At 44.0% G+C, this 27,679-nt stretch overlaps 1 protein-coding gene across 4 annotated transcripts in view; it reads right to left on the bottom strand.

Moving 5' to 3' along the window:
* esr2b (estrogen receptor 2b) overlaps window positions 1-12,857 on the bottom strand; it is a 28,778-nt gene extending 15,921 nt beyond the window's left edge. For 2 of the 4 annotated variants that reach the window (XR_011670662.1, XM_071365879.1), the window contains exon 1: window positions 12,588-12,850. Coding sequence is in view for 2 of the 4 variants with exons in the window: in XM_071365879.1 (XP_071221980.1) it covers window positions 12,588-12,626 (39 nt within the window). In the remaining 2 variants the exon portion in view is untranslated. Of the gene's footprint in view, window positions 1-12,587 lie in introns of all 4 variants that reach the window. The other 2 variants (XM_071365884.1, XM_071365881.1) reach the window with 2 other exon arrangements.
* Window positions 12,858-27,679: the final 14,822 nt, after the last annotated feature.

The raw sequence follows: 27,679 nt of genomic DNA, 5'->3' as shown, positions 1-27,679 counted from the left end.
TTCATACCAAGAGAGAACGCCACGCCAGGCCTGGGATAACTATAGATTTAACTATACTTTGTGGAAAGGAAAAAACTATAGGGGGTGACTAAAACTATTTGAATATATATACCAAATATAACAACTTTTTTAAACTATTTGAATACAGATCTCAGGAAGTGACTACTTTTCAGAAACTTTTGGATTGGCTGCCTTCAACTAATGGCAGGGCTGTATCTAGAAATGCATGTTGAAGATAGAAATATAATTAATAGAGAACACAATCTTCTATACTATTCCAATCTATCTGACAGTCATATTTGATCAATACATTTCTAGCTGAACATTCTGCAGAAAAAACGAAAAGCAAAAACGACTATATTGGTTCACTAATACAGGACTAGTAAAGGCCCAGGGCCCAGTTGCATAAAACATTGTATGTTAATTCCCCCCTGTTCTTTTCCCTTAAAGTTTATTTAACGTTAAGTCAGTTGCACCAAACATTTTAAGGCGAATTTCCTTAAGGTCCCTTAAGTGCTTCATTCAGTATGGATAAAATTATTCCTTTTGGTAAAACACTTAAGGGAAACACTTAAGATGTTTTATGCAACCGGGCCCAGTGCACTACTTTTGTGGGAGAGAGAAAAAATTCCCCCCCAAAATATTGCAAACAGCAAGTTGGATGCTTAGCAAAAACAACTTCGAACCTCTTTGACCGTCTGGAGGTAAGTGTTCTTGTTTCAAACACACTACACCCTTCAAACTAAACTCTGGACCTCAAAGTCAGTTCCACTGCATTTTTTCATTGTTTCCCTCTAATCAGGGACTGATTTAGACCTGGGACACCATGTGTGTGCAATTAATTATCAGGTAGAACAGAAAACTAACAGGCTCCGGACCTCATAGGGAAAGTTGAATACCCCTGCACTATACCATCTTTAAAGGGATAATTTACTCTGAATACCGACTAAGATAATTGACTCTTGACAGCTCCATCCCCATTCAACGGATGCCTGGGAAGGGGGAAGAGTTATCTAGCAGCTACCAATCACCCAAACCACAAGCAATGATTTGGACAAAGCACGATTCATCAAGTTCAATTGAGCGTTGTATTTGGTTGAAGCGCTGGATGATTCACAGGCATGTTCTCTCTCTCACATTTTCATAACACTTCCCAGAAGGCATAGAGTACAACTACAGCTCGCAGCCTGGGAGATGCCTACGGATCTCGATTCGCCCATCGCCTTGACCCTGGATCGATGGGCGACTACGGGAACGTAGGAGGTAGAGGAGGTCTGATTCAGGTCCCACTCGCTCGCGCAAGGATCCCGCCTCGCCTCCGAGGAATCCAGGAAGTCCCCGGCGTCTACGTTCCCAAGAGAATCCGAGGTTACCCGAGTTCCCCTGAGAGCCGATGAAAGTCGGCAGAGCTAGATTGTCTCCAGCCGAACGTTTACGCAGACTTAACACTAAGAGTTGTCTGCATTGCGGGACTACCGGTCATTACGTGTTTACCTGTCCATTAAAAGATCATGCTCATCAGTAGGTATGAATACTCTGGTGGGCCATACAGAGAATTTTCCTTCTCCCCTTACTTGTACCCCTCTCCATGCCATCCTGCTCTGGGGCGACCAGTCAAAATCTCTCCGGGTACTTATTTACTCTGGGGCCGATGAGAGTTTCATGGACACCATCCTGGTGTCAGAGCTGGGCATCCCCACTCAGCCCCTCTCCACTCCCATGGACATTAGAGCGCTGGATGGGTGCTCTATAGGCAGAGTCACCCACAATACTACTCATATCAACCTGTGAGTGTCAGGAAACCACAGTGAGTCTATGCAGTTCATGCTCATCAAGTCTCCTCAGGTACCCGTGGTGTTAGTGTTTTCATGGCTCCAGCGACACAATCCCTTTATCGACTGGACTGCTGGTGTTGTCATGGGCTGGATCCCATTCTGCTATGCTCATTGCCTGAAGTCGGCGCAGCCTGCCCCGGGAATTCTTCCTGTGGGCTCGGAAGAAGCCTCGAACCTCTCCACGGAGTACCAGGACCCCCGGGAAGTTTTCAGCAGGGTTCTTCTTTGTGGAATCGACTACCGGGGCCTTAATGACATCACGGTTAAGAACCGCTACCCGCTACCACTAATCGCCTCGGCTTTCGACTGCTCCAGGGGTCAATCATTTTCTCTAAATTGGACCTGCGGAACGCCTACCATCTGGTGCGGCTACGGGAAGGTGACAAGTGGAAGACAGCCTTCAACATGGCTAGTGGACACTACGAATACCTGGTGATGCCATTCAGTCTGACCAACACTCCTGCTGTTTTCCAGGCCCTGGATAACGATGTTCTCCGTGACACGTTGAACCGGTTCGTGTTCATCTACTTGACGACATCCTCGTCTTTTCCCGCTCAGCTTAAGAACACTTTCTCCATGTCCGACAAGTCCTCTAGCGTCTCCTGGAGAACCAGCTTTTTGTTAAAGCAGAAAAATGCAAATTCAATTGCTCCACCATCTCCTTCCTAGGATACATCATCGCTGCTGGTAATGTGCAGATGGATCCCGGAAAGTTGAGAGCAGTGGTGGATTGGCCCCAACCCACGTCCAGAATGCAGCAGCAACGATTACTGGGATTTGCCAATTTCTATCGCCATTTTATCCAGGGTTACAGCACCCTGGCTTCCCCCCTTTCAGCACTCACCTCTCCCAAGGTTCCATTCACATGGTCCCCAGCTGCTGACCGGGCGTTCCTGGACCTAAAGCACCGCTTCAGGTAGCCCAGTGGTTGGAGTGTTACTGGGCCAGTTACCGAAAGGTTGATGGATCGAATCCCCAAGCTGACAAGGAAAAAATCTGTCGTTCTGCCCCTGAACAAGGCAGTTAACCCAACCCGTTCCCTGGTAGGCCGTCATTGTAAATAAGAATTTGTTCTTAACTGACTTGCTTAGTTAAATAAAGGTTCAATATATATATTTTTTTAATTCACCACAGCTCCCATATTAATCCATCTGGACCCATACCGTTAGTTCGTGGTGGAGGTCGATGCTTAGGAACGTCGGAGTGGGGGCTGTCCTGCCCCAGCATTCTGCCTTGGACCTTAAGCTGCATCCCTGCTCCTTCTTCTCCCATTGTCTTAATGCCACAGAGAGGAAATATGATGGATGAAATCAGGAACTACTCGCTGTGAAGATGGCGTTGGAGGAGTGGAGGCACTGGTTAGAGTGGGTGGAACATTAATTCATTGTGTGGACGGATCACAAGAACCTGGAATATCTCCACACCGCCAAGCGTCTCAACTCCAGGCAAGCTCGATGGGCCCTGCCTTTCACTCGGTTCAACTTAACCATCTCCTACCGCCTGGGGTCCAAGAATGTTAAGCCGGATGCGCTTTCACGCCTCTATAGGCCATCTGCTACACCCTCAGAACCCGAGACCCTCCTTCCTACCTCATGTCTGGCGGCTGCACTCATCTGGGGAATAGAGAACCAGGTCCGTGAGGCGCAGCATTCCCAGCTGGACTCCGGGTGGGGGGGCTAACCAGATGCTGCCCACTCCCCGGTCCTGAAATGGGGTCATTCCTCCAGGCTTGCCTGCCACCCTGGCTCCCGACGGAACCTGGCCTTTGTGCGACAATGCTTTTGGTGGCCCAACATGGTTCCTGATGTCTCCGCGTTCGTTGCCGCATGCACTGTCTGTGCTCAGAATAAGACTTGTTGGCAAGCTCCGCCTGGTCTCATTCAACCACTTCCTGTCCCTCACTGTCCCTGGTCATATATATCCCTGCACTCCCCCCATGGACTTCCGGTGGACATGGTCCCGAACCGTGGTCCTCAGTTCTCGTCCTGGTTCTGGAAGGCGTTTTGCACACTCATTGGGTCATCAGCCAGCCTGTCTTCCGGGTTTCACCCCCAGTCTAACGGCCAGTTGGAGCAAGCCAATCAGGACCTGGAGACGACTCTTCGTTACCTTGTCTTTGTCAACCCCACCACCTGGAGCCAGTAACTCGTGTGGGTGGAATACGCCCACAACACCCTCACCTGCTCAGCCACTGGTCTTTTGCCTTTCGTGTGTTCGATGGGTTATCAGCCCTCGCTCTTCCATGAGCAAGAGGAAGTCAGTATACCCTCGGCCCAGATGTTCGTCCACTTGCTGTCGCTGGACCTGGAAGAAAGCCCGGTCTGCTCTTCTCAAGATCATCTCCTGGTATCGACGACGCACTGACCGCCACCGGACCCCGGCTCCCCGTTATCGTCTCGGGCAGAGGGTATGGCTGTCCACTCGGGATCTTCCCCTCCGGTTGGAGTCCCTCAAACTTTCCCTCCGTTTTATCGGCCCTTTCCCCATCTCAAAGACTCTTAGCCCCTCTGCTGTTCATCTTCTGTTGCCCCGCACCCTCCGTATACATCCCACTTTTCATGTATCAAGGATACCTCTGTCTTACAGCCCTCCATCTCCTCTTTCTCCTCTTTTATACCTGTGTTTTCTGTTTGTCTTTTGCCATTTCGTCTTGTCTCGTCAAGCCTACCAGCGTGTTTGTTCTCGTACTCCTGTTCTCTCTAGTCCCTGTTTTCTAGTTCTTCCGGTTTTGACCATTCTGCCTGCCCTGACCCCGAGCCTGCCTGCCGTACTGTACCTTATTGACTCTGCCCTGGATTACTGACCTCTGCCTGCCCTTGACCTGTCGTTTGCCTGCCCCGTTTTGTCAATAAACCACTCTGATTCGAACTGTCTGCATCTGGGTCTTATCTTGAGTACTGATAGTTTTTGCTTTGTCATCATGGGGTATTGTGTGTAGATTGATGAGGGGAAAAAACGAATGAATCAATTTTAGAAAAAGACTGTAATGTAACAAAATGTGGAAAAAGTCAAGGGGTCTGAGTACTTTTCGAATGCACTGTTAAGTATTTAAAATGCCCAAGCTACACACGTCTATATTGGCCCGCTAATACAGGACTAGTAAAGGTCCGTGGAACAACAATAAAAAAATATGTTTTAACCATTTATATTTCAGTATTAAATATTGGTTTTAGTATACCTAAGGAACATGTTTTGTAAAATCTTGATACATCTTCCTGTCTTTCCTATCCACCCCCAATGACAATCATATTTTCCCATCAATATGCAAATAGCGTTTGCACTTTCCTGTCTCACTCTTCACACCAGTGGTAATCAGGGCCTTATTACTGATGGGCACGCAGGGGACGTGCCACGGAGCCCTGACCTCCAGGGGGCCCTTTACCCAATTATTATTATTATTATTATTTCCAGTGGCAGTTGGGGAGGCCCACAATCAAAAGCTAGTTAGGGGCCCAAAATGCTAGAACCAGCCCTGTTCAGAAAGCATATGAACCGGACATACAGTAAGTCATAGTAAAATGTGTAGCAGGCAATTTGCTTTAAAACGGTTATTTTTTTCTCTCAGCCTCATGGCAAAATGGGTAAAATAGCAGGAAATTTGCTTTAACAATATAAAATGATCACCACTGGTAGTTCTTGCGCTGTTCACAAGCTGCATGCGGCTCTCAAGAACTTAATTGGCGTTTTGCAAAAATATACTTTTTTTTTTTTTAAGGGGTCTTTGCCCAGGGTTTCATAATATTTGGGGGTCCTTGCATAGCCACGGGAAGATGTTTGGGGGGGTCTGAGAAATGTTTGCCTGCATTACAGATGGCTATGTCACTAGCTAATACAAGACTAGTAAAGGCTCAGTGCACTACTTTTGTGAGAATTAATTTAACATTAAAAGGTTTGAAAACCCCTTCTCTACTCTACTGAATTAGACTCAACTGTACTGTACTCTACTTTGCTCTACTGTACACCACTGAATTAAACTGTACTGTCCTGCACTGTACTGTGCTGTACTCTGCTGAATTTAACTCTACTGTACACTGCTGAATTAAACTGTACTGTACTGCAAAGTCACGAATCATAGGCCCCGGGACTATGCTGTTTGCTCAAAATAGGGAGTTGTTGAGAAACAATCAAATCTATTGGTTCTACAGACAGATTAGTCTTCTCTTTTCAGTAGTAGGCATTTGCTTTCCAAACTGTGTTTTTCTCAAGATTGTATTTTGAAATTTGCAAAAGACTAACTGATAGCAACCAACCATAGAAAAAGAATCCATAGACGGCAGTTCAAATTCGAATCAGGACTGGCAGGCATCTCTAGTGTGCCCAAATTGCCAAGGGAATAGGTTCCAAAACCCTTCTATGGATTATACAGTTGAAGTCTGAAGTTTACATACACTTAGGTTGGAGTCATTAATAAAACTCATTTTTCAACCACTCCACATATATATTTTTAACAAACTATAGTTTTGTCTAGTCGGTTAGGACATCTACTTTGTGCATGACACAAGTAATTTTTACAACAATTGTTTACAGATAGATTTCACTTATAATTCACTGTATCACAATTCCAGTGGGTCAGAAATTTACGTACAATAAGTTGACTGTGCCTTTAAACAGCTTGGAAAATTCCAGAAAATGATGTCATGGCTTTAGAAGCTTCTGATAGGCTAATTGACATCATTTGAGTCAATTGGAGGTGTACCTGTGGATATATTCCAAGGCCTACCTTCAAACTCAGTGCCTCTTTGCTTGATATCATGGGAAAATCAAAAGAAATCAGCCAAGAACTCAGAAATCTTTTTTGTAGACCTCCACAAGTCTGGTTCATCCTTGGGAGCAATTTCCAAACGCCTGAAGGTATCACGTTCATCTGTACAAACAATAGTACGAAAGTATAAACACCATGGGACCACGCAGCCGTCATACCGCTCAGGAAGGAGACGCGTTCTGTCTCCTAGAGATGAACGTACTTTGGTGCGAAAAGTTCAAATCAATCCCAAAAAACAGCAAAGGACCTTGTGAAGATGCTGGAGAAAAAAGGTACAAAAGTATCTATATCCACAGTAAAATGAGTCCTATATCGACATAACGTGAAAGGCCGCTCAGCAAGGAAGAAGCCACTGCTCCAAAACCGCCATAAAAAAAGCCAGACTACGGTTTGCAACTGCACATGGGTGTTAGGAGTGTGTATCGGAGGCGAAGTCAGGTGCAGGAGAGCTGAGTGTAGTGAACAGGCAAAAATTTTATTCCGGTCAAAATGACAGCACAAAAAAACATAAAATGTGCCCAAAACACGGAACATAGACAAAAAGTAATGCGTGTAACAATATCCACAATATCAAAGTACACGTAACACAAACAATCCTACACAAAGACAAGATGGGGAACAGAGGAATAAATACATATGAATTGATTGGGGAATGAAAACCAGGTGTGCAGGGAACAAGACAAAACAAATGGATACATGAAAAATGGAGTGGCGATGGCTAGAAAGCCGGTGACGTTGACCGTCGCACGCCGTCCGAACAAGGAGAGGAGCCAACTTCGGCGGAAGTCGTGACAATGGGGACACAGATCGTACTTTTTGGAGAAATGTCCTCTGGTCTGATGAAACAAAAATATAACTGTTTGGCCATAATGACTATCGTTATGTTTGGAGGAAAAAGGGGGAAGCTTGCAAGCTGAAGAACACCATCTCAACCATGAAGCACGGGGGTGTTGTGGGGGTGCTTTGCTGCAGGAGGGACTGGTGCACTTCACAAAATAGATGGCATCATGATGGAGGAAAATTATGTGGATATATTGAAGCAACATCTCAAGACATCAGTTAGGAAGTTAAAACTTGGTCGCAAATGGGTCTTCCAAATGGACAATGACCCCAAGCATACTTCCAAAGTTGTGGCAAAATGGCTTAAGGACAACAAAGTCAAGGTATTGGAGTGGCCATCACAAAGCCCTGACCTCAATCCTATAGAAAATTCGTGGCCCATCTTTGGACACTGTGTTAACAAACCTCCAGACGAGCTTCAATGCCATACAACACTCCTTCCATGGCCTCCAACTGCTCTTAAATGCAAGCAAAACTAAATGCATGCTCTTCAACCGATCACTGCCCGCACTCGCCCGCCAGTCTAGCATCACTACTCTGGACGGTTCTGACGTAGAATATGTGGACAACTACAAATACCTAGGTGTCTGGTTAGACTGTAAACTCCTTCCAGACTCACATTAAGCAACTCCAATCCAAAATTAAATCTAGAATCGGCTTCCTATTTCGCAACAAAGCATCCTTCACTCATGCTGTCAAATATACCCTCGTAAAACTGACTGTCCTACCGATGCTTGACTTCGGCGAGGTCATTTACAAAATAGCCTCCAACACTCTACTCAGCAAATTAGATGTAGTCTATCACAGTGCCATCCGTTTTATCACCAAAGCCCCATATACTACCCACCACTGCAACCTGTATGCTCTCATTGGCTGGCACTCGCTTCATATTCGTTGCCAAACCCACTGGCCCCAGGTCATCTATAAGTCTTTGCTAGGTAAAGCCCCGCCTTATCTCAGCTCACTGGTCACTATCGCAGCACCCACCCGTAGCACGCATTCCAGCAGGTATATTTCACTGGCCACAAAGCCAACTCCTACTTTGGCCGTCTTTCCTTCCAGTTCTCGGCTGCCAATGACTGGAATGAATTGCAAAAATCACTGAAGCTGGAAACTTATATCTCCCTCACTAACTTTAAGCATCAGCTGTCTGAGCAGCTTACCGATCATTGCACCTGTACATAGCCCATCTGTAAATAGCCCACCCAACTACCTCATCACCATGTTGTTATTTATTTTTTTGCTCCTTTGCACCCCAGTATCTCTACTTGCACATTCATCTTCTGCACATCTATCACTCCAGTGTTTAATTGCTAAATTGTCATTATTTCGCCACTATGGCCTATTTATTGCCTTACCTCCCTAATCTTACTACATTTGCACACACTGTATATAGACTTTTCTATTGTGTTATTGACTGTACGTTTGTTTATCCCATGTGTAACTCTGTGTTGTTTGTGTCGCACTGCTTTGCTCTATCTTGGCCAGGTCGCAGTTGTAAATGGGCCCCTGTAAGCCCCTTCATTAAGCTGGCCCTGTGCGCGGATCTGTACTCTGCTAAATTGAACTACTGGACTGTACTGTGCTGTCCTGTCCAAACTTGTGAAACATGGACATCTTTTCAACATCCGGAAAATACATTTAGCTTTCTGGATACATTGTTACAATGAGGATTCATTGTCAGATTGTGACAGGCAACCCCAACATCAATGTGACAGCCCCCCCCCAACCCAACGCTAATTAAGATGCTAGTTTCCACATGGCTTGACCTAGGAACTCACAAATAGACTTGAAATAAAGCTCTCCTTTCCTCTTTTCAATAACAGTAATTGTTTATGGATACTCCCAGAATACAACTATTTATTAAAGAAATAACATTCATATTTACTTTCACCCATGAAAAATGCTAATATTCCTCTCACCTCCATGTTTTGTGATCCTGACCTGAATTGGCCACATGGATGACCTCTCCCATAGAGGACACACATTTGTATCTTTAAATTATTGCATAGCCCCCCTGGATTTTGAGTAATAAACACTATGACAACCAACCTGTGAGACAACCAACCTCTGGTCTCCCCTATCCTGTAAACAATGGTACTGTTCAGTGATAGTACTGCACATCTATTTCACTTGCACACATTTTTCTTGTGCACAGGATATTCAGCTGTACTGGTAGTTTCATGTACAGGGCTCTCTCTCTAGCTGCTAATGAGAGATTGAACTTCAGAAAATGAATATTTTCATTGCACACTCCCCCCACCACCAGTTTTGATAGCATTAAGATCAAAGCGCGGTTCAGGAGTCCTTTGCCATTATTCACTGAGAACAAAGGTCAGCAATGATTCACTCATTTCCTCGTGTTAGTGCCTTTAGAATACTGTACCAGTTGGACTAATGTCAATCGTAATGAAAAAGAGTTGTGAATTCGGGGGGAAAAAATTAAGAATCCATTAAGAAGATTGCATTCTAGAACATTTCCAGACTATGTTGGTCAGACAATGAGGAGGAGAGAGTGATTGAGAGAGTGATTAAAGCAGAATGATTAAGTCAGCCATGCTCCCACGTCGTTCCCTCTCAGACGGAGGCAAAGAGCCAGGGACACATACCTCCACACAAAGAGCTACAGCAGCCCCATTTAGCCTCCATTCGCTCTCCCTCAATACTGACAAGTAAGCGCTCAAGAAAAGACTTGTCTCAATTTGAAGGAGGGAGAGAAAACGAGCCTTGTAAGCAGATTACACGGGAGGAGGAGTTGAGGGGCTGCTTTTGGTAGAGTAAAAACTCTTGTGAGAGTGGAGCCGAGCAGAGTGCAGTTGAGTGGAGCAGACAGGCTGATTATGGCACCTAGAGCTTGGAGGTAATTTACCTGTCACCTGTCACTGGAGCTCCTACACCTGGCTGGCACCAGAGCCTTCCCCACTGTACTGTACCTCTGTGCTGTAGCAGCTAGCTCAACTACTCACCGCTTAACCACCCAGCTCCAAATAACACCAGCTATGCCTCACCACTCAAACATCAACCACACAGACCTGGTTTGTACATGGTAAAACCCTTCTGAATGATGGTTTCTACATGGTTTATTGGTGTCCTCCCTCAAATTGCCCTGTAATAATTTATCCCTCAGAACCTGGTTCCTCTCTAGGTTTCTTCCTAGGTTCCTGCCTTCTAGGGAGTTTTTCCTAGCCACTGTGCTTACAGCTGAATGGAAAAGGAGATAGCAGATAGCATCTGCAATGGAGGACAAGCTGTTATGGACGACCATATAATGTAATACCACGACTAAAGAGGTTCGTTGTAAACACATTGGCATGTACAGTACTATCCCTGATGGGCATGTTGTAGTAGTGTGTGAGGTTTAAGTTGAAACCTGTCGCCTAAAGCTGGCTGCGCAGCGCACACACTCCTACAGCAGCCCTTGTGTGCATGACTGCCAGTGACTGAGTGTGTAGCTGTGTGCCAGTGTGTGTCTGCAGTGAGGGCTGCGTTTGATTACTGCATGGAGGCATGTTTTAGTAACATGGTGTATTAGTTTTTGGATAATGTACAAACTAAGACAGTCTTTTGAAACCGTGACCTTGGTGTGTTTTAGGTGCTTGCCAACGGAATGTGTTTCAAGTGGTTGAAATGCAGGAGGACGGAAGGGGATGCACAGTTGGGTTATTATTTTTGTACATGACAGGACATCCCCCACACATAGCTCCCCCACAGTAAAGTTATTTGTAAGTAGAAAGGAGAGTAACCCACAGTAACAGTAAGATTATTATTACACTGTGAGCAGTGTCAAGGCTATCAGAGGAGATTGCCAAATGTAAATCATGTTTGATTTTTGATATGACCATTTTTGTTTATGTGATGATGAGAATTGGAAATATCATTTGGGTGCATAAAAATATGTTTTAAAACAGTGTAAATAAGATAACACTAGCAACAAAAAGGCACTTGCTGTCATTTTGGTCATATGTGTGATGTGATGCATGCAAGCCAGGGTTAAATAGGCTAACACTTGCCTAATATTAGCTTATAATTGCTTGTTAGTGAGGGAACAATTGTTCTGCCCCTCTGTATCTGAAATCCATACCAAATCCCAAATCTTTTTGGGGGTAATACTTAATTTTTTTTTTTGCTATATATATTTTTTTACAACCATACCAAATCCAAATCTATCTGTACATTTAAATGTGATCTTCTACTGGTAATCAACCAAAGCAAACAACCCATCTATCCATTCATCCTCTATTTCACACAATCTGGGCAGGGTTCTTTTCTAAATGAGGAGGGAGCAGGCGGGCAGCCATAATAAGGGTATGAGTCTCTTATCACCTTAAGTTACTGGTATATTATCAACCTATGTTATCTCCCACAGACAAACCCAACTGTCCAAATATCACTTCTCAACCTCTGATTATCCTAGATTGCATGCCTCTTTAAAGCCTTTGCTAAGTTTACATGCCTCTTGTTGTTTCTCAAATTGCTCATGTGTTTCTTTTCGTGGAAGTCGAGATCAATTTGCTATTTAAAGTGTTTCAAAATTATAGAACTGGAATGTTTGTAATGGTCAACTACAGCAGTAATAGTACATTCATTACATTATAAAAGGGTATGCAATAATGCCTAGGCTACTGTGTCACTGAGTAGCCTACAGTATACAGGCTACCGATATTTCCAGTAAAAGATAATAATGTGTGCCAAGCATATAGCATAACATTGCTTGTAATTAAACTTGATGAGTCCAGATCTGTTATATGTTTGTCACCAAATCTATAGTATATAAAATCTTAAAGTACTGTTAATCTAAATCACAACTGTAGCCTAAACGAAATGTCTCATCGATTTTCTGACAGTAGCCTAAGGATATCCACAGTGCACAATACGAGTTATAGATTTGAAATAATATAGCCTTGGATACTCTACCAAATCACACATCAAAAAAATTGTTTTACAAAGCTTTAACACAGTGACGCTATTAAAGTGTAAAAGGCTAACGTTAGCTAGTAATTTCATATAGGCCTATGACAATTATGTGAGTAACTTTTTCAACAAATTCTAGCTGTCACTTATATACAATCATGTTCAGCTTTTTACTTTCACTTTGTTTCTCAATTTCAAAGACGCTAATAGGATACAAACAATAGTTTGATCAAACCAACCTGCCACTTTGTAATTTGATCTGCTGCCAAGCCTGTCATCAGTGGATGGGGACCTCTTTCCCAGTCGGTGAATTGAGCCAAGTGCCAGCTGCCTAGGGTTGCAGCGCTTCCGTGGAGTTTCTGTAGAGCACACTCGCACAACTAGAGAAAACAGAAAAAGAAACCGCGACGCAGCCTAAGTTTATTATAGTCCAAAACATGTACGCGTGCGCGCAGCAGTGTTCTAGAATATTGGACCGTTGACTTTCATAGCTCAGCTCAAACAAATGTAACCAACTGTCAACACATCCAAATGAATTGAGGACGCGTAACAGAGAAGCCTTGGGTGGGAATTGTGGGGAGGTACTGTAGGTGTGCGTTCAGGCTGTTCATTCCACGTGGATGGTGGTCTCAGAGCCGTGTAGCTACAGTATATGGAGTGTACAAAACATTAGACTGACCAGGTGAATCCATATGAAAACTGTGATCCCGTATTGATGTCACTTGTTAAATCCACTTCAATCAGTGTTGATGAAGGGGAGGAGACAGGTTAAAGAATAATTTTTAAGCTTTGAGACAACGTGTCTCAAGACAAAATACTTAAGTGCCTTTGAACCAGTTATGGTAGTACAAGGGTTCCCAAACTTTTTCACCCTGGGCCCAAGCACTGCTCAGGACACAAACTGTTCACACCCTTCTCAAACTGTTCACACCCTTCTTGTTGGTGCAGAGGATTTTGCAGGTTGAAAGCTTATTTCCTGCAATTCTATACATTTTGCCATATCTAATGTGTATTCATGTGATATTTGAGTAACTAAAAAATTACAACTATGGGCTAAAAAAACAAAATAAAAAAACGTTAGCTGATATGGGCTAGTTGATCTGGACATTTCTGATACGTTAGAAATAGCTCAATGACTAACATGACAAGATAAATTGATGATGCACTACCCAATTTTGAAATTGCACCTTGTGCATTCTACTACTACAACTTATTACAACTTACAAGAGTACGTTTAAAGCCGGAATGAGTTTTTTTTTAAATATGAAAAATAAATAGGAACCACTGCAGTAGTAGTTTCCCTTGGATATCAAGAACAGTCCACCACCCAAAGGACATCCAGCTGACTTGACACAATTGTGGGAAGCATTTGAGTCAACATGGGCCAGCATCCATGTGGAACGCTTTCGACACCGTTTAGAGTCCATGCCATGACAAATTGAGGCTGTTCTGACTGCAAAAGGAGGGTGCAACTCAATATTAAGAAGTTCCTAATGTTTTGTACACTCAGTGTATGTCACAATGTGGACTATGATTTACGTTGCTAACGTAGGCATGTAGAAAAGAGAATCTTGTTATGGATAAAATATAACTGCTCCATTGGGTCATTCATTTGTTACTTCTTTTTGCCAAGTTCATCTGTTCTGAAAGCACTAGGTTTAAACGTTTGCCGATGTCACAGACCACACCCTCTCTAATCTGAGCCGCTGTTTCATACACTGCAGCAGTGCGCACGTATCTGTTGTCCTAATATTAATAGTCCTCACCAGAATACTTTTGTTTGCAATAACTAATCGAGAGTGCATTGACATTTAATCAAGATTAATTGGCCTTAAGCTTGTTAATTGGACAAGAGCCAGAGCTCAGCCTAATCATCATCTCTTAAACAGGATTGTCCCTTTGGCCACTGTTTCATTTCAACAAGAACGCAACAAAAAAAACACCCATTGCTGACAGGTGTATAAAATCGAGCACACCGCCATGCAATCTCCATAGACAAACACTGGCAGTAGAATGGTCTTCCTGAAGAGCTCAGTGACTTTGAACGTGGCACAGTCAAAGGAGAGAAAAAAATTGACTGACTGCGAGCCTGGCCTAAAAGCCCTACATCAGTGCCAGACCTCACTAATGCTCTTGTGGCTCAATGGAAGCAAGTCCCCGCACCCATGTTTCAACATCTAGTGGAATGCCCTCCCAGAAGAATGGAGGCTGTTATAGCAGCAAATGGGGGACCAACTCCATATTAATGCCCATGATTTTGGAATGAGGTGTTCGACGAGCAGGTGTCCACATACTTTTGGTCATGTAGTGTAGCTCCTTACCAATGATGTAGGCTATATTAAACCCTGGAATGCTGATGCTAAGTATTGGCCAATGAGGGGCTTTGAAGCCACCGTTCGGCCATATTGGCACTGCCCAGAAGGACTAGTCCTTCATAGGAATTAATGGAATTCTACAGTATTTCAATTAAATGTTTCAAGGACAAAATTACATGTATGTAAGTATTTTTGCTTTTAGTGGGAACTGTAACATTAGTACTTTCCCCAAAATAATACTTTAAGAATTTTTTTAACATATATTTTCATATTTTTTGTATGTTTAGCTGACATATATTTTAGAAGTATGCATTAACGTGTCTGTAATAGAATAAACGTGGCAAAAACAAATATAGACTTTAATAAATGCATTACTATATAATATACCAAAATATATTTTACAACAGAGCAGGAGCGCTAAGATGGAGGCGTGATGGCTTCAAAACAGCGCCCCCTGTTAGTCATCTAGTGTGTATATACATTATTTGCCCTCACCTAGTATTTGTTTACATCTTTGCTTCTAATGTTTTTGTATAAACTCCCTAAAAGGCAGATGCCATCATGGCATTTGTACATACACAGCAACTGTGGCGTGCAAGATCATTTTACTAGTGTCAGACCATCCACACCTTGCCTGAGTTCTCCCAGTGCCATAGTCACTACTGATTTTATGTATGTTTTATTTTATGTTTTATTTTATTTTATGTAAATGAGATTTCCGTATTTCATTTTCAATACATTTGCAAAAATGTCAAAAAACATGTTTTCACTTTGTTATTATGGGGTGTTGTGTGTAGATGGGTGAGCAAAAAATCTATTTAATCGATTTTAATTCAGGCTGTACACATAAAAATGTGAAATAAATCAAGAAGTAATACTTTCTGAAGAAACTGTATTGTAATAATATTGAATTGTGATGCCCCTGGCAATTTCTAGCCCTAATAGTCACAGTCCCATGAGAGTGGAGTCAATTGTGTCCAAGCATTAAAAAATACAAAATAAACATAATTTGCCTAAAATATAAAATAACATGTGCAGGCCTACTATTTGGGAAAAGAACATGACAAACAGCATGTGCTGAACATGGAATACTGAACCTAAAACAGTTTTCCAGATGGATCTTCAGTACAAGAAGAGCTGAGGACAGAATCCACTCTTTTCATAGTACAAGGCCACATATACCCAGTGCCTGGGAAGCTGAGTAGTGTACACTATGTTACTTAATTCATTCAGAAGGCAGGATAGCAACCAGTATTCATCCAGTACCCTCTCTCTCATCCTCTCCTCCATGTTCATGATGACACTGAGCCTATTACCTGAGTCCCTGTAAGATATGGTAACAGGATGTCAAATTGCATGTGTAATCACTAGTTGGCTATTTTATATCCAAAATCGTGATTGGAAAAGGAAACTTAGAATTGGAACTGTGTGTTCCCACTTCTGTTCCCCTCCCCTATATTAGCGCTGCTTTAAGGGGACAGAGAGGGTAGCACTTCCCAGAGACATGGGGAGACATCGAGCATATGCTAGCTCTGAATCATATTGTGGGTGGAGTGGGCACATTCGTAGCTGAGGTTCCATTGCGCAGCATGCAGGTTAATTCATCTTTACCACAAATTCTTCTGTTACTCATCCCTGAATTATTTCCATTGCCCTACTACTCTACCCGAGCATTGGCAGTAATGACAGGCAGGAGGAAGGGACTGGATTCCAGGTGTTTTCATCTGCCCGCTAGCTATTACTCTGGTATTAGACCACATATTCAGCATCGTGTCCCCAGAGCTAAGCTCCAGGTTAGGTCAGGAGAAGAATGATGAAATATTAGCAATGATATAATTGTATCCTGCTGTCTGTAATGGACAGTCTCCACATTACGTAGGTTATGACTGGACATGACTGGAATGCAAAAAAAAAGGTTAGGGTTAGGGGAAATAATAGCCGATTAAAAGCAGTTTATACAACAGGTGGGTCTAATCCTGGATGGTGATTGGTTAAAACCACATTCGAGCCGTTGTCTATTTCATGAGTACCACCGGCTCATATTACTCCAGTGCTAGCCTCTCTACACTGGCTTCCTGTTAAGGCTAGGGCTGATTTCAAGGTTTTACTGCTAACCTACAAAGCATTACATGGGCCTGCTCCTACCTATCTTTCTGATTTGGTCCTGCCGTACATACCTACACGTATGCTACGGTCACAAGACGCAGTCCTCCTTATCGTCCCTGGAATTTCTAAGCAAACAGCTGGAGGCAGGGCTTTCTCCTATAGAGCTCCATTTTTATGAAATGGTCTGCCTATCCATGTGAGAGACGCAGACTCGGTCTCTGCCTTTAAGCCTTTACTGAAGACTCATCACTTCAGTAGGTCCTATGATTGAGTGTAGTCTGGCCCAGGAGTGTGAAGGTGAACGGAAAGACACTGGAGCAACGAACCGCCCTTGCTGTCTCTGCCTGGCCGGCTCCCCTCTCTCCACTGGGATTTTCTGCCTCTAACTCTATTACAGGGGCTGAGTCACTGGCTTACTGGTGCTCTTCCATGCCGTCCCTAGGAGGGGAGCGTCACTTGAGTGGCTTGAGTCACGGACGTGATCTTCCTGTCCGGGTTGGCGCCCACCTCGGGTTCGTGCCGTGGGGGAGAACTTTGTGGGCTATACTCAGCCTTGTCTCACGGTTGTAAGTTGGTGGTTTGAGGATACCCCTCTAGTGGTGTGGGGGCTGTGCTTTGGTAAAGAGGGTGGGGTTATATCCTGCCTGGTTGGCCCTGTCCGGGGGTAACGTCGGACGGGGCCACAGTGTCTCCCGACCCCTCCTATCTCAGCCTCCAGTATTTATGCTGTCATAGTTTATATGTCGGGGGGCTAGGATCAGTCTATTATATCTGGAGTATTTCTCCTGTTTTATCCAGTGTCCTGTGGGAATTTAAGTATGCTCTCTCTCTCTCTCTCTCTCTCTCTCTCTCTCTCTCTCTCTCTCTCTCTCTCTCTCTCTCTCTCTCTCTCTCTCTCTCTCTCTCTCTCTCTCTCTCTCTCTCTCTCTCTCTCTCTCTCTCTCTCTCTCTCTCTCTCTCTCTCTCTCTCTCTCTCTCTCTCTCTCTCTCTCTCTCTCTCTCTCTCTCTCTCTCTCTCTCTCTCTCTCTCTCTCTCTCTCTCTCTCTCTTTCTCTCTCTCTCTCTCTCTCTCTCTCTCTCTCTCTCTCTCTCTCTCTCTCTCTCTCTCTCTCTCTCTCCTCGGAGGACCTGAGCCCTAGTCCACCTGCTGCTGCTCCAGTTTCAACTGTTCTGCCTGCGGCTATAGAACCCTGACCAAGTTACCGGATGTGCTACCTTGTCCCGGACCTGCTGTTTTCGACTCTCTCTCAATGATATTGACTGACCAGGTGAATCGAGGTGAAAGCTATGAATCCTTGTTAAATCCACTTCAATCCGTGTAGATGAACAGGAGGACACAGGAAAAATAAGGATTTTGAAGCCTTGAGACAATTGAGACATGGATTGTGTATGTGTGGCATTCAGAGGGTGAATGGGCAAGACAAAATATTTACGTGCCTTTGAACGGGGTATGATAGTAGGTGCCAGGCGCACCAGTTTGAGTGTGTGAAGAACTGCAATGCTGCTGGGTTTTTCACGCTCAACAGTTTCCTGTGTGTATCAAGAATGGTCCTCCACCCAAAGGATATCCAGCCAACTTGACACAACTGTGAGCACCAGTAAGCCAGTGACTCAGCCCCTGTAATTGGAGGCAACATGGGCCAACATCCCTGTGGAATGCTTTCGACACCTTGTAGTGTCCATGCCCTGACAAATGGAGGCTGTTCTGAGGGTTGGAAAAGGACGAGAGCATGCAACTCAATATTAGGAAGGTGTTCTTAATGTTTTGTACACTCAGTGTATAAAGTGGGTAAAACAGGATGTTAACATTATTAAAGTAACCAGTGTTCAATGTCTATGAACATAGGGCAAAGCGGTATCTAAGGTGCAGGGCATCCAATGTAAAAAAACATCTAGACATTATTTCCCCTTTCTTTTAGTTTAGCATTTGGTTATGTCTCGCCTTTCTCTTGTCTAGTATAGCTATTTAGCTTAGATAGCTAGGCTAGCTTGGCATAGAACGCATAAAACTAACGACCAGCCGGCTTGACTGACAACAATACCAATCTCGGGTCTTACAACTCTCGTGCCAATATATCCTCCAAACCACAGCTTCTCTGGCATTATAACTTAATTTAGGACTGGTTTGGAGAACGAACAGTTTAAATGCAATGACTTGACAGGCAGTAATTCATTGACTTTATTACTCTAACAGCATGGAGAGAGAGGGAATACAGTCTGCTCATGTTGTGTGGATACTGCACACAGAACTCCATCCACATAGTCTTGTGTTTCTTATCAGAGCTATTAGGGAACAGCTTTTGGGAACTACTTCCCACCAGAAGATCCTGGAACTTGAGTTTCACAGTAATTGAATTGTGTTCTGGGTCTACAACCAACAGCTGTAGAGGAGTATAAACAGGTGACCTAGATCTTTCCTTGGTGAAAATCCTTATCCTGTCAGACTAATTTAGTACTTTCTGAATATTCTGGCAGGACTGAGGCTGTCCTCTGTGGCCCTGAGGAGAAAGGGGTTCTGAAAAACAGTTTGCATGAGAAACCAGCCATGTCCCAAGGCCATAGCATACACAGGGCTAGAGGACAAAGGGAGCTCCTCAGCTCAACACTGGAAAACTGGAGAACTCCACAGGCTCCAGATGCAATATGCTACAATGCACAGTACAGACACTTTACTGCAATGTGAGCTCCTTTCGAAGATTAAGATTATTTTATTGGTCAATTGCACATAAGGTTAAACTGAAATTTGACTTCCACTTTTAATCCAACCCCACCGAAAGACATACGTTCATGTTTTGGAGAGGTGCAGGGGGCTGCCATGCTGGGTGCCAAGGGAGCTGTTGTTGTGGGGGGTTTAGTGCCTTGCTCAAGGGCACAATGCCAGGCAATAGCTTCTTTGATTTGATACCAGCAACCCTCCAGTTGCCATCTCACTTCCCGCCAGATGTTTTGGACCCTCCAGCTGCTAGCTTCTTGCATCTCTAACCGCTAGACTACCTACCGTGCTGTACTCCAGTACAGTTTCCGGCGCCGAAAAGAGATGGCTGCCTCGCTTCGTGTTCCTTGGAAAATATGCAGTATTTTGTTTTTTTACGTGTTATTTCTTACATCGGTACCCCGGGTAATCTTAGGTTTCATTACATACAGTCGGGAGGAACTACTGAATATACGATTAACGTCAACTCATCATCGTTCCTACCAGGAATATGACTTTCCCGAAACGGATCCAGTGTTTTGCCTTCCACACAATACAACGGATCTGATCCCAGCCGGCGACCCTGTGCGACGCCGAAAAAGGGGAAAACGTGGCGGTCTCGTGGTCAGGCTTCGGAGACGGGCACATCGCGCTCCACTCCCTAGCATACTACTCGCCAATGTCCAGTCTCTTGACAATAAGGTTGATGAAATCCGAGCACGGGTAGCATTCCAGAGAGACATCAGGGATTGCAACGTGCTCTGCTTCACGGAAACATGGCTAACTCAAGGGACGCTAACGGAGTCGGTGCAGCCAGCTGGTTTCTTCATGTATCGCGCCGACAGAAACAAACATCTTTCCGGTAAGAAGAGGGGCGGGGGGGTATGCCTTATGATTAACGAGAAGTGGTGTGATCATCATAACAACACACAAGAACTCAAGTCGTTCTGTTCACCTGATCTAGAACTCCTCACAATCAAATGTCGACCGCATTATCTACCAAGGGAATTCTCGTCAATCATAATCACAGCCGTATACATTCCCCCCCAAGCAGACACATCGATGGCCCTGAACGAACTTTATCTGACTCTTTGTAAACTGGAAACCACACACCCTGAGGCTGCATTCATCGTAGCTGGGGATTTTAACAAGGCTAATCTAAAAACAAAACTCCCTAAATTCTATCAGCATATCGATTGTGCTACCAGGGCTGGAAAAACACTAGACCATTGTTATACTAATTTCCGCGACGCTTATAAGGCCCTCCCCCGCCCCCCTTTCGGAAAAGCTGACCACGACTCCATTTTGTTGATTCCAGCCTACAAACAAAAACTCAAACAACAAGCTCCCGCGCTCAGGTCTGTTCAACGCTGGTCCGACCAATCTGAATCCACGCTCCAAGACTGCTTCGATCACGCAGATTGGAATATGTTCCGCATCGCGTCCAACAACAATATTGACGAATATGCTGATTCGGTGAGCGAGTTCATTAGGAAGTGCATTGACGATGTCGTACCCACAGCAACGATAAAAACATTCCCAAACCAGAAACCGTGGATTGACGGCAGCATTCGCGTGAAACTGAAAGCGCGAACCACTGCTTTTAACCAGGGCAAGGTGACCGGAAGCATGACCGAATACAAACAGTGTAGCTATTCTCTCCGCAAGGCAATCAAACAGGCCAAGTCTCAGTACAGAGACAAAATCGAGTCGAAATTCAACAGCTCAGACACAAGAGGTATGTGGCAGGGTCTACAGTCAATCACGGATTACAAAAAGAAAACCAGCCCCGTCGAGGACCAGGATGTCTTGCTCCCAGACAGGCTAAACAACTTTTTTGCCCGCTTTGAGGACAATACAGTGCCACTGACACGGCCCCCTACCAAAACCTGCGGGCTCTCCTTCACTGCAGCCGAGGTGAGTAAAACATTTAAACGTGTTAACCCTCGCAAGGCTGCAGGCCCAGACGGCATTCCCAGCCGCGTCCTCAGAGCATGCGCAGACCAGCTGGCTGGTGTGTTTACGGACATATTCAATCAATCCTTATCCCAGTCTGCTGTTCCCACATGCTTCAAGAGGGCCACCATTGTTCCTGTTCCCAAGAAAGCTAAGGTAACTGAGCTAAACGACTACCGCCCCGTAGCACTCACTTCCGTCATCATGAAGTGCTTTGAGAGACTAGTCAAGGACCATATCACCTCCACCCTACCGGACACCCTAGACCCACTCCAATTTGCTTACCGACCCAATAGGTCCACAGACGACGCAATCGCAACCACACTGCACACTGCCCTAACCCATCTGGACAAGAGGAATACCCATGTGAGAATGCTGTTCATCGATTACAGCTCAGCATTTAACACCATAGTACCCTCCAAACTCGTCATCAAGCTCGAGACCCTGGGTCTCGACCCCGCCCTGTGCAACTGGGTCCTGGACTTCCTGACGGGCCGCCCCCAGGTGGTGAGGGTAGGTAACAACATCTCCACCCCGCTGATCCTCAACACTGGGGCCCCACAAGGGTGCGTTCTGAGCCCTCTCCTGTACTCCCTGTTCACCCACGACTGCGTGGCCATGCACGCCTCCAACTCAATCATCAAGTTTGCGGATGACACTACAGTGGTAGGCTTGATCACCAACAACGACGAGACGGCCTACAGGGAGGAGGTGAGGGCCCTCGGAGTGTGGTGTCAGGAAAATAACCTCATACTCAACGTCAACAAAACAAAGGAGATGATTGTGGACTTCAGGAAACAGCAGAGGGAGCACCCCCCTATCCACATCGACGGGTCAGTAGTGGAGAAGGTGGAAAGTTTTAAGTTCCTCGGTGTACACATCACGGACAAACTGAACTGGTCCACCCACACAGACAGCGTTGTGAAGAAGGCGCAGCAGCGCCTCTTCAACCTCAGGAGGCTGAAGAAATTCGGCTTGTCACCAAAAGCACTCACAAACTTCTACAGATGCACAATCGAGAGCATCCTGTCGGGCTGTATCACCGCCTGGTACGGCAACTGCTCCGCCCACAACCGTAAGGCTCTCCAGAGGGTAGTGAGGTCTGCAGAACGCATCACCAGGGGCAAACTACCTGCCCTCCAGGACACCTACACCACCCGATGTCACAGGAAGGCCATAAAGATCATCAAGGACAACAACCACCCAAGCCACTGCCTGTTCACCCCGCTATCATCCAGAAGGCGAGGTCAGTACAGGTGCATCAAAGCAGGGACCGAGAGACTGAAAAACAGCTTCTATCTCAAGGCCATCAGACTGTTAAACAGCCACCACTAACATTTAGCGGCCGCTGCCAACATACTGACTCAACTCCAGCCACTTTAAAAATGGGAATTGATGGGAATTATGTAAAAATGTACCACTAGCCACTTTAAGCAATGCCACTTAATACAATGTCTACATACCCTACATTACCCATCTCATATGTATATATACTGTACTCTATATCATCTACTGCATCTTGCCATCTTTATGCAATACATGTACCACTAGCCACTTTAAACTATGCCACTTTATGTTTACATACCCTACAGTACTCATCTCATATGTATATACCGTACTCTATACCATCTACTGCATCTGCCATGCCGTTCTGTACCACCACTCATCCATATATCTTTATGTACATATTCTTTATCCCTTTACACTTGTGTGTGTGTGTAAGGTAGTAGTGTGGAATTGTTAGGTTAGATTACTGTTGGTTATTACTGCATTGTCGGAACTAGAAGCACAAGCATTTCGCTACACTCGCATTAACATCTGCTAACCATGTGTATGTGACTAATAAAATTTGATTTGATTTGATTTGATTTGTTACAGTTGAAACACCTGTCTGCATGCCTGCTGCTCACATAACAGCCAGTTAGATTACTGTAAGAAGAATTTCTGAGCAAACTCACAGAGATGCCAGTGATTAACACACCCACACACGCATGCACATGTGCACACACACACATGTCCGATGGACCTTCATCAGTGTGTTCACACACAACTGGGGATAGAATACCATTGATGAGGTTAAGAGGGAAACGCCGCTAAAGCCCCGCTCAAGACCTTTCATTGAAATAATTCATAACAACGATGTTATGACAACGATGGTGTCTAGTTTACATGGATTGTCCATAATTGACAAATCTGTTATTGTCCTTCATGATCACTCAGTATCAGGATTATTTAGCCCCAACATAGCAAGATGCTGACCCTGAACCAGAGCCTCATCACCATGCTGTTCTCACATAATCCTGATTAATACATTATTTACAGGTCTATCTCACAGGTGTTGTGCAGTTACATACTGTAAATCCTAAATCTGGATTTATGTAATTGCAGAACTGCTGCCATGGAGAAGCTGAGGCTGTTTATGTAATCTGGGCCTGGGGCATCATGTGAATGGCCCCTTGGTCCCCTTGCCTCGTCTCCTCTCACCTAGCATCTACAGTACAGACATAGGCATAATACATCCTCATCATTGTCTGTGAGCCTGTAAAATGGGCTTAGTGGGGAGGTGTGTGTGCGTGCATGCATGTGTGCATGCGTACGTGCGTGAGGAGAAGCTCTGAGGAGCTATTGGAGAATGTTATTGGTTTATGGACCCGCTGAGTGATAATTTATGGCTGAAGTGTTCTCTGCATCTAGAACACATTGTAATAGGGAGGAATCGTCAGCTGTTTCAATAGTGTATCATTAACCATAACCCCCTGCTCACACACCATCCCTCCAAAAAGATCGAAATCAAAATGATATAGATTGATAGCATCAAATAATACTCAAATTACATAGGAAAAATAAATATCTCTCTCTCTGTCCATGAAGGGCTAGGGCCTTGGCATCAGCTTGGCACTCATTGAGAAACATCTGTATGCACAGAGTGTCCTCCAATCAAGGAATACCTAACAACAAAACCTGTGTACCAACATTTTTGGTGATTATTTAGCTCAACTATGGCCTGATGATGGTTATGTAACAGATTAATGAAGCAGTAAGTAGTTACAAAGTTCTAAAATTGCTAAAATGCTAACGTTGTCTGTGATGAGATTCAAACGCGCAACCTTTGGGTTGCTAGACGTTTGCGTTATACACCTATATTTTTTATTTATTTAAATGCCTCTTGTACTGAGATGCAGTGCCTTAGACCACTGCGCCACTCGGGAGCCGAGTGTATATCCATCCCAACCAATCACCGTCCTTTCGGTTTTGCCTTAAGCAACTTTCTGTCTTATGTAATCATAAAAAACATAACATATCAAATCAAAGTTTATTGGTGGCGTACACAGTTTAGCAGATACAGTATGGTAATTTGATTGTCTCGGATTTACATTTACCATGTTTCGTCGACCAGGCTGTAGATATATATATGTACAGTATGGTGATTTGGAAGCATTTCAGTACTATGGAATATTTGTCCCTCACACACACACACACACACACACACACACACACACACACACACACACACACACACACACACACACACACACACACACACACACACACACACACACACACACACACACACACACACACACACACACACACACACACACACACACACACACACACACACACCTTTTTTTAATCACAATTAACTGTAAAATCTGAGAGGTTAATTACGTGAAAAGGAACCTTCGCAGCGTTGGACCTGGAGTTACAGTAAAGAGAGGTGGATTGCCTTCTCAATCTGCAACTATTAACTTTAAGATCCATTTAGATTCATTCATTCTCGGATGGATACAGTAAACAGACATTTTATTGCTCCTTGTGACTGTAATGGGAGAGGAGCATTTGCTCAGGTTAAGTAAAGTACTTTTAAATCCTGCAGGCTTTACGACTGAGACTGGGGTAAGACTGCATTTTCAAGCAGGGAAATTTGTTCTGAGGAGAAGTATATATTTAATTAGACTCAGGCTTCAACAATGGATCTCAAGACTGAAATTTCAACATACAGCTAGCTAGCTGTTCCTTCGCAAAATACAGACATCTTAGAGGGACTCTCTCTTTCTTTCTGTCTCTCTTTTTCCCTCTATCTCTGCCTAATATCAGAGCTGACAGACACTTTAATGTACCAAATGGGTTTTCTCTCCTCCCCAATACCAATGACACTATTCAGTAGTAAAGTCTTCTCTGTTGGGACTGTACTATCTCTGACAATAGACAAGGAGGAGGTTAATATGAGTTTGGCAGTGGTAAAGTATATTCTGAGGGAGGATTTTTCTCTTCTTTTCTGTTCGTTCACTGCGCGAAGGCCTTTCAATGCCCTGATGTGACGGAAATTGAAATCCTGAACGGAATCAGGGAATTGTGGCCAGCACAAAGAGAAGGCCATTCAATCAGGAAGGTCCCTGCACATCTCTCTTCCGTCGTGTGATGTGAATTACACGTCAGCCATGATCCTCTACTCCATGTCTGTGTGATATGTGATGTTACAGGTCTCTGAGGTGACACACACATTTGTCTTAACAACCTGCAAAATGTCCTACTTCAAAATACACTACCAGTCAAAAGTTTGAACACACTTACTCATTCAAGGGTTTTTCTTTATTTTTACTATTTTCTACACTGTAAAATAATAGTGAAGACATCAAAACTATGAAATAACACATATTGAATCATGTAGTAACCAAAAAAGTATTAAACAAATCCAGATATATTTTCTATTTGAGATTCTTCAAAGTAGCCACCCTTAGCCTTGATGGCAGCTTTGCACACTCTTAAAAAAAGAAATAAAACCCTTTAATGAGTAGGTGTGTCCAAACTTTTGACTGCAACCCCACCACACCAGATATTTATGATATACTCACTTACACTTCCCAGATTTGACTGCTTCACTGGGTCTTTTTTCTCTACAGTTTGGAAACTTACTGTAACATCCCTTTTGACCCCTCCTGACCCTTTGTGGCACTGTCTGTTGATCTCTCTGTTGTCTACTGTCAACTCTCAGCCCTCTGCTTTTCTGGATGCTCTGCTGCTTCCCAACCTAGCAACTCACACATTTACAATTCTGCTACCATAAGAACATAAGTATATCTGGGTCTACGTGTGTGTGTGTGTATGTGTACAGTGTGTATGTGTACTGTGTGTATGTGTACTGTGTATGTGTACTGTGTGTGTGTGTGTGTGTGTGTCTGTATGTAGAGGGATTGCTGAATGCAGTTTCCCCCTTCCAAGCCCTGCTGTGCTCCCCTGATCCACTGATGTAATCCTGAAAGATCATCCAACTATTTAATCAACAGCAGAATGATCGTGCCATATCACAACTTTACTTACTGATCATTAACTGACTTGGCAACTCAAGGAGGAAACCACAAGGAGGCTCAATGGCTCCATCTACTGAAACCATCTATCCTGTGATCTCATCACAGCTGATTGTTTATTTTTATGATTGTTCTTTACATTTAATCCTGCATGAAAAGTAATCCAGTAGGCTGCAGATTATTGTATTGTATTATGTTTGTATTGTAGACATAGCCTTGATTCTTTGTGTTTGTGTCTTGCTGACAAAATAAGCCATCTGATCACTTGAGTCCGCAATGAATCGAACATGGTCCAATACCATGTCAATTAGGGTTATCCCACTGGACACACCAACATGGATATTTGGGTAATATTTGGTTGAGACGTTGATCAATGAGATTTTAACCTTTATTTACCCACTCAAAACGACAGCCAGAGGTTTGTTGAATTCTCAATGTGTTATCACTATACTTTCAACCATTTAAAAGTGCAACAAAGTTCAAATGGTAATACAATGTTAGATATGTTGTATTTATACAACAACGTAATGTGTTATCATGGTGCTTTATCAATTAGCACAACCAAATTACCTGGATTGCAGTTGAGATTACATTAAAAGTACATGGTGCAAGTGATCAATGGTGCTCAGCTTATTATAGCGACCCCTGCATGCTATCTGCATGCTATCTTGAACATACACGCTCTATGATTACATAAGAAGACACTTATAGTGAGTGACATTAACCTCAAAATATGGCCATGGATGTGTTCCTCATTTTAAGGTTGAATAAATGCTGTTACATTAGTTTGTAAAATAGCCTTAACTTTAGGCTATTACTGCCTGGTATAGCAACTACTCGGCCTCCGAGGGCAAGGCACTACAGAGGGTAGTGCGTATGGCTCAGTACATCACTGGGGCCAAGCTTCATGCCATCCAGGACCTCTATACCAGGCGGTGTCAAAGGAAGGTCCT

This window comes from Salvelinus alpinus, chromosome 25, assembly GCF_045679555.1.
Source record: "Salvelinus alpinus chromosome 25, SLU_Salpinus.1, whole genome shotgun sequence".
Taxonomy (NCBI): domain Eukaryota; kingdom Metazoa; phylum Chordata; class Actinopteri; order Salmoniformes; family Salmonidae; genus Salvelinus; species Salvelinus alpinus.
This window is presented reverse-complemented; position numbering and strand designations above follow the sequence as displayed.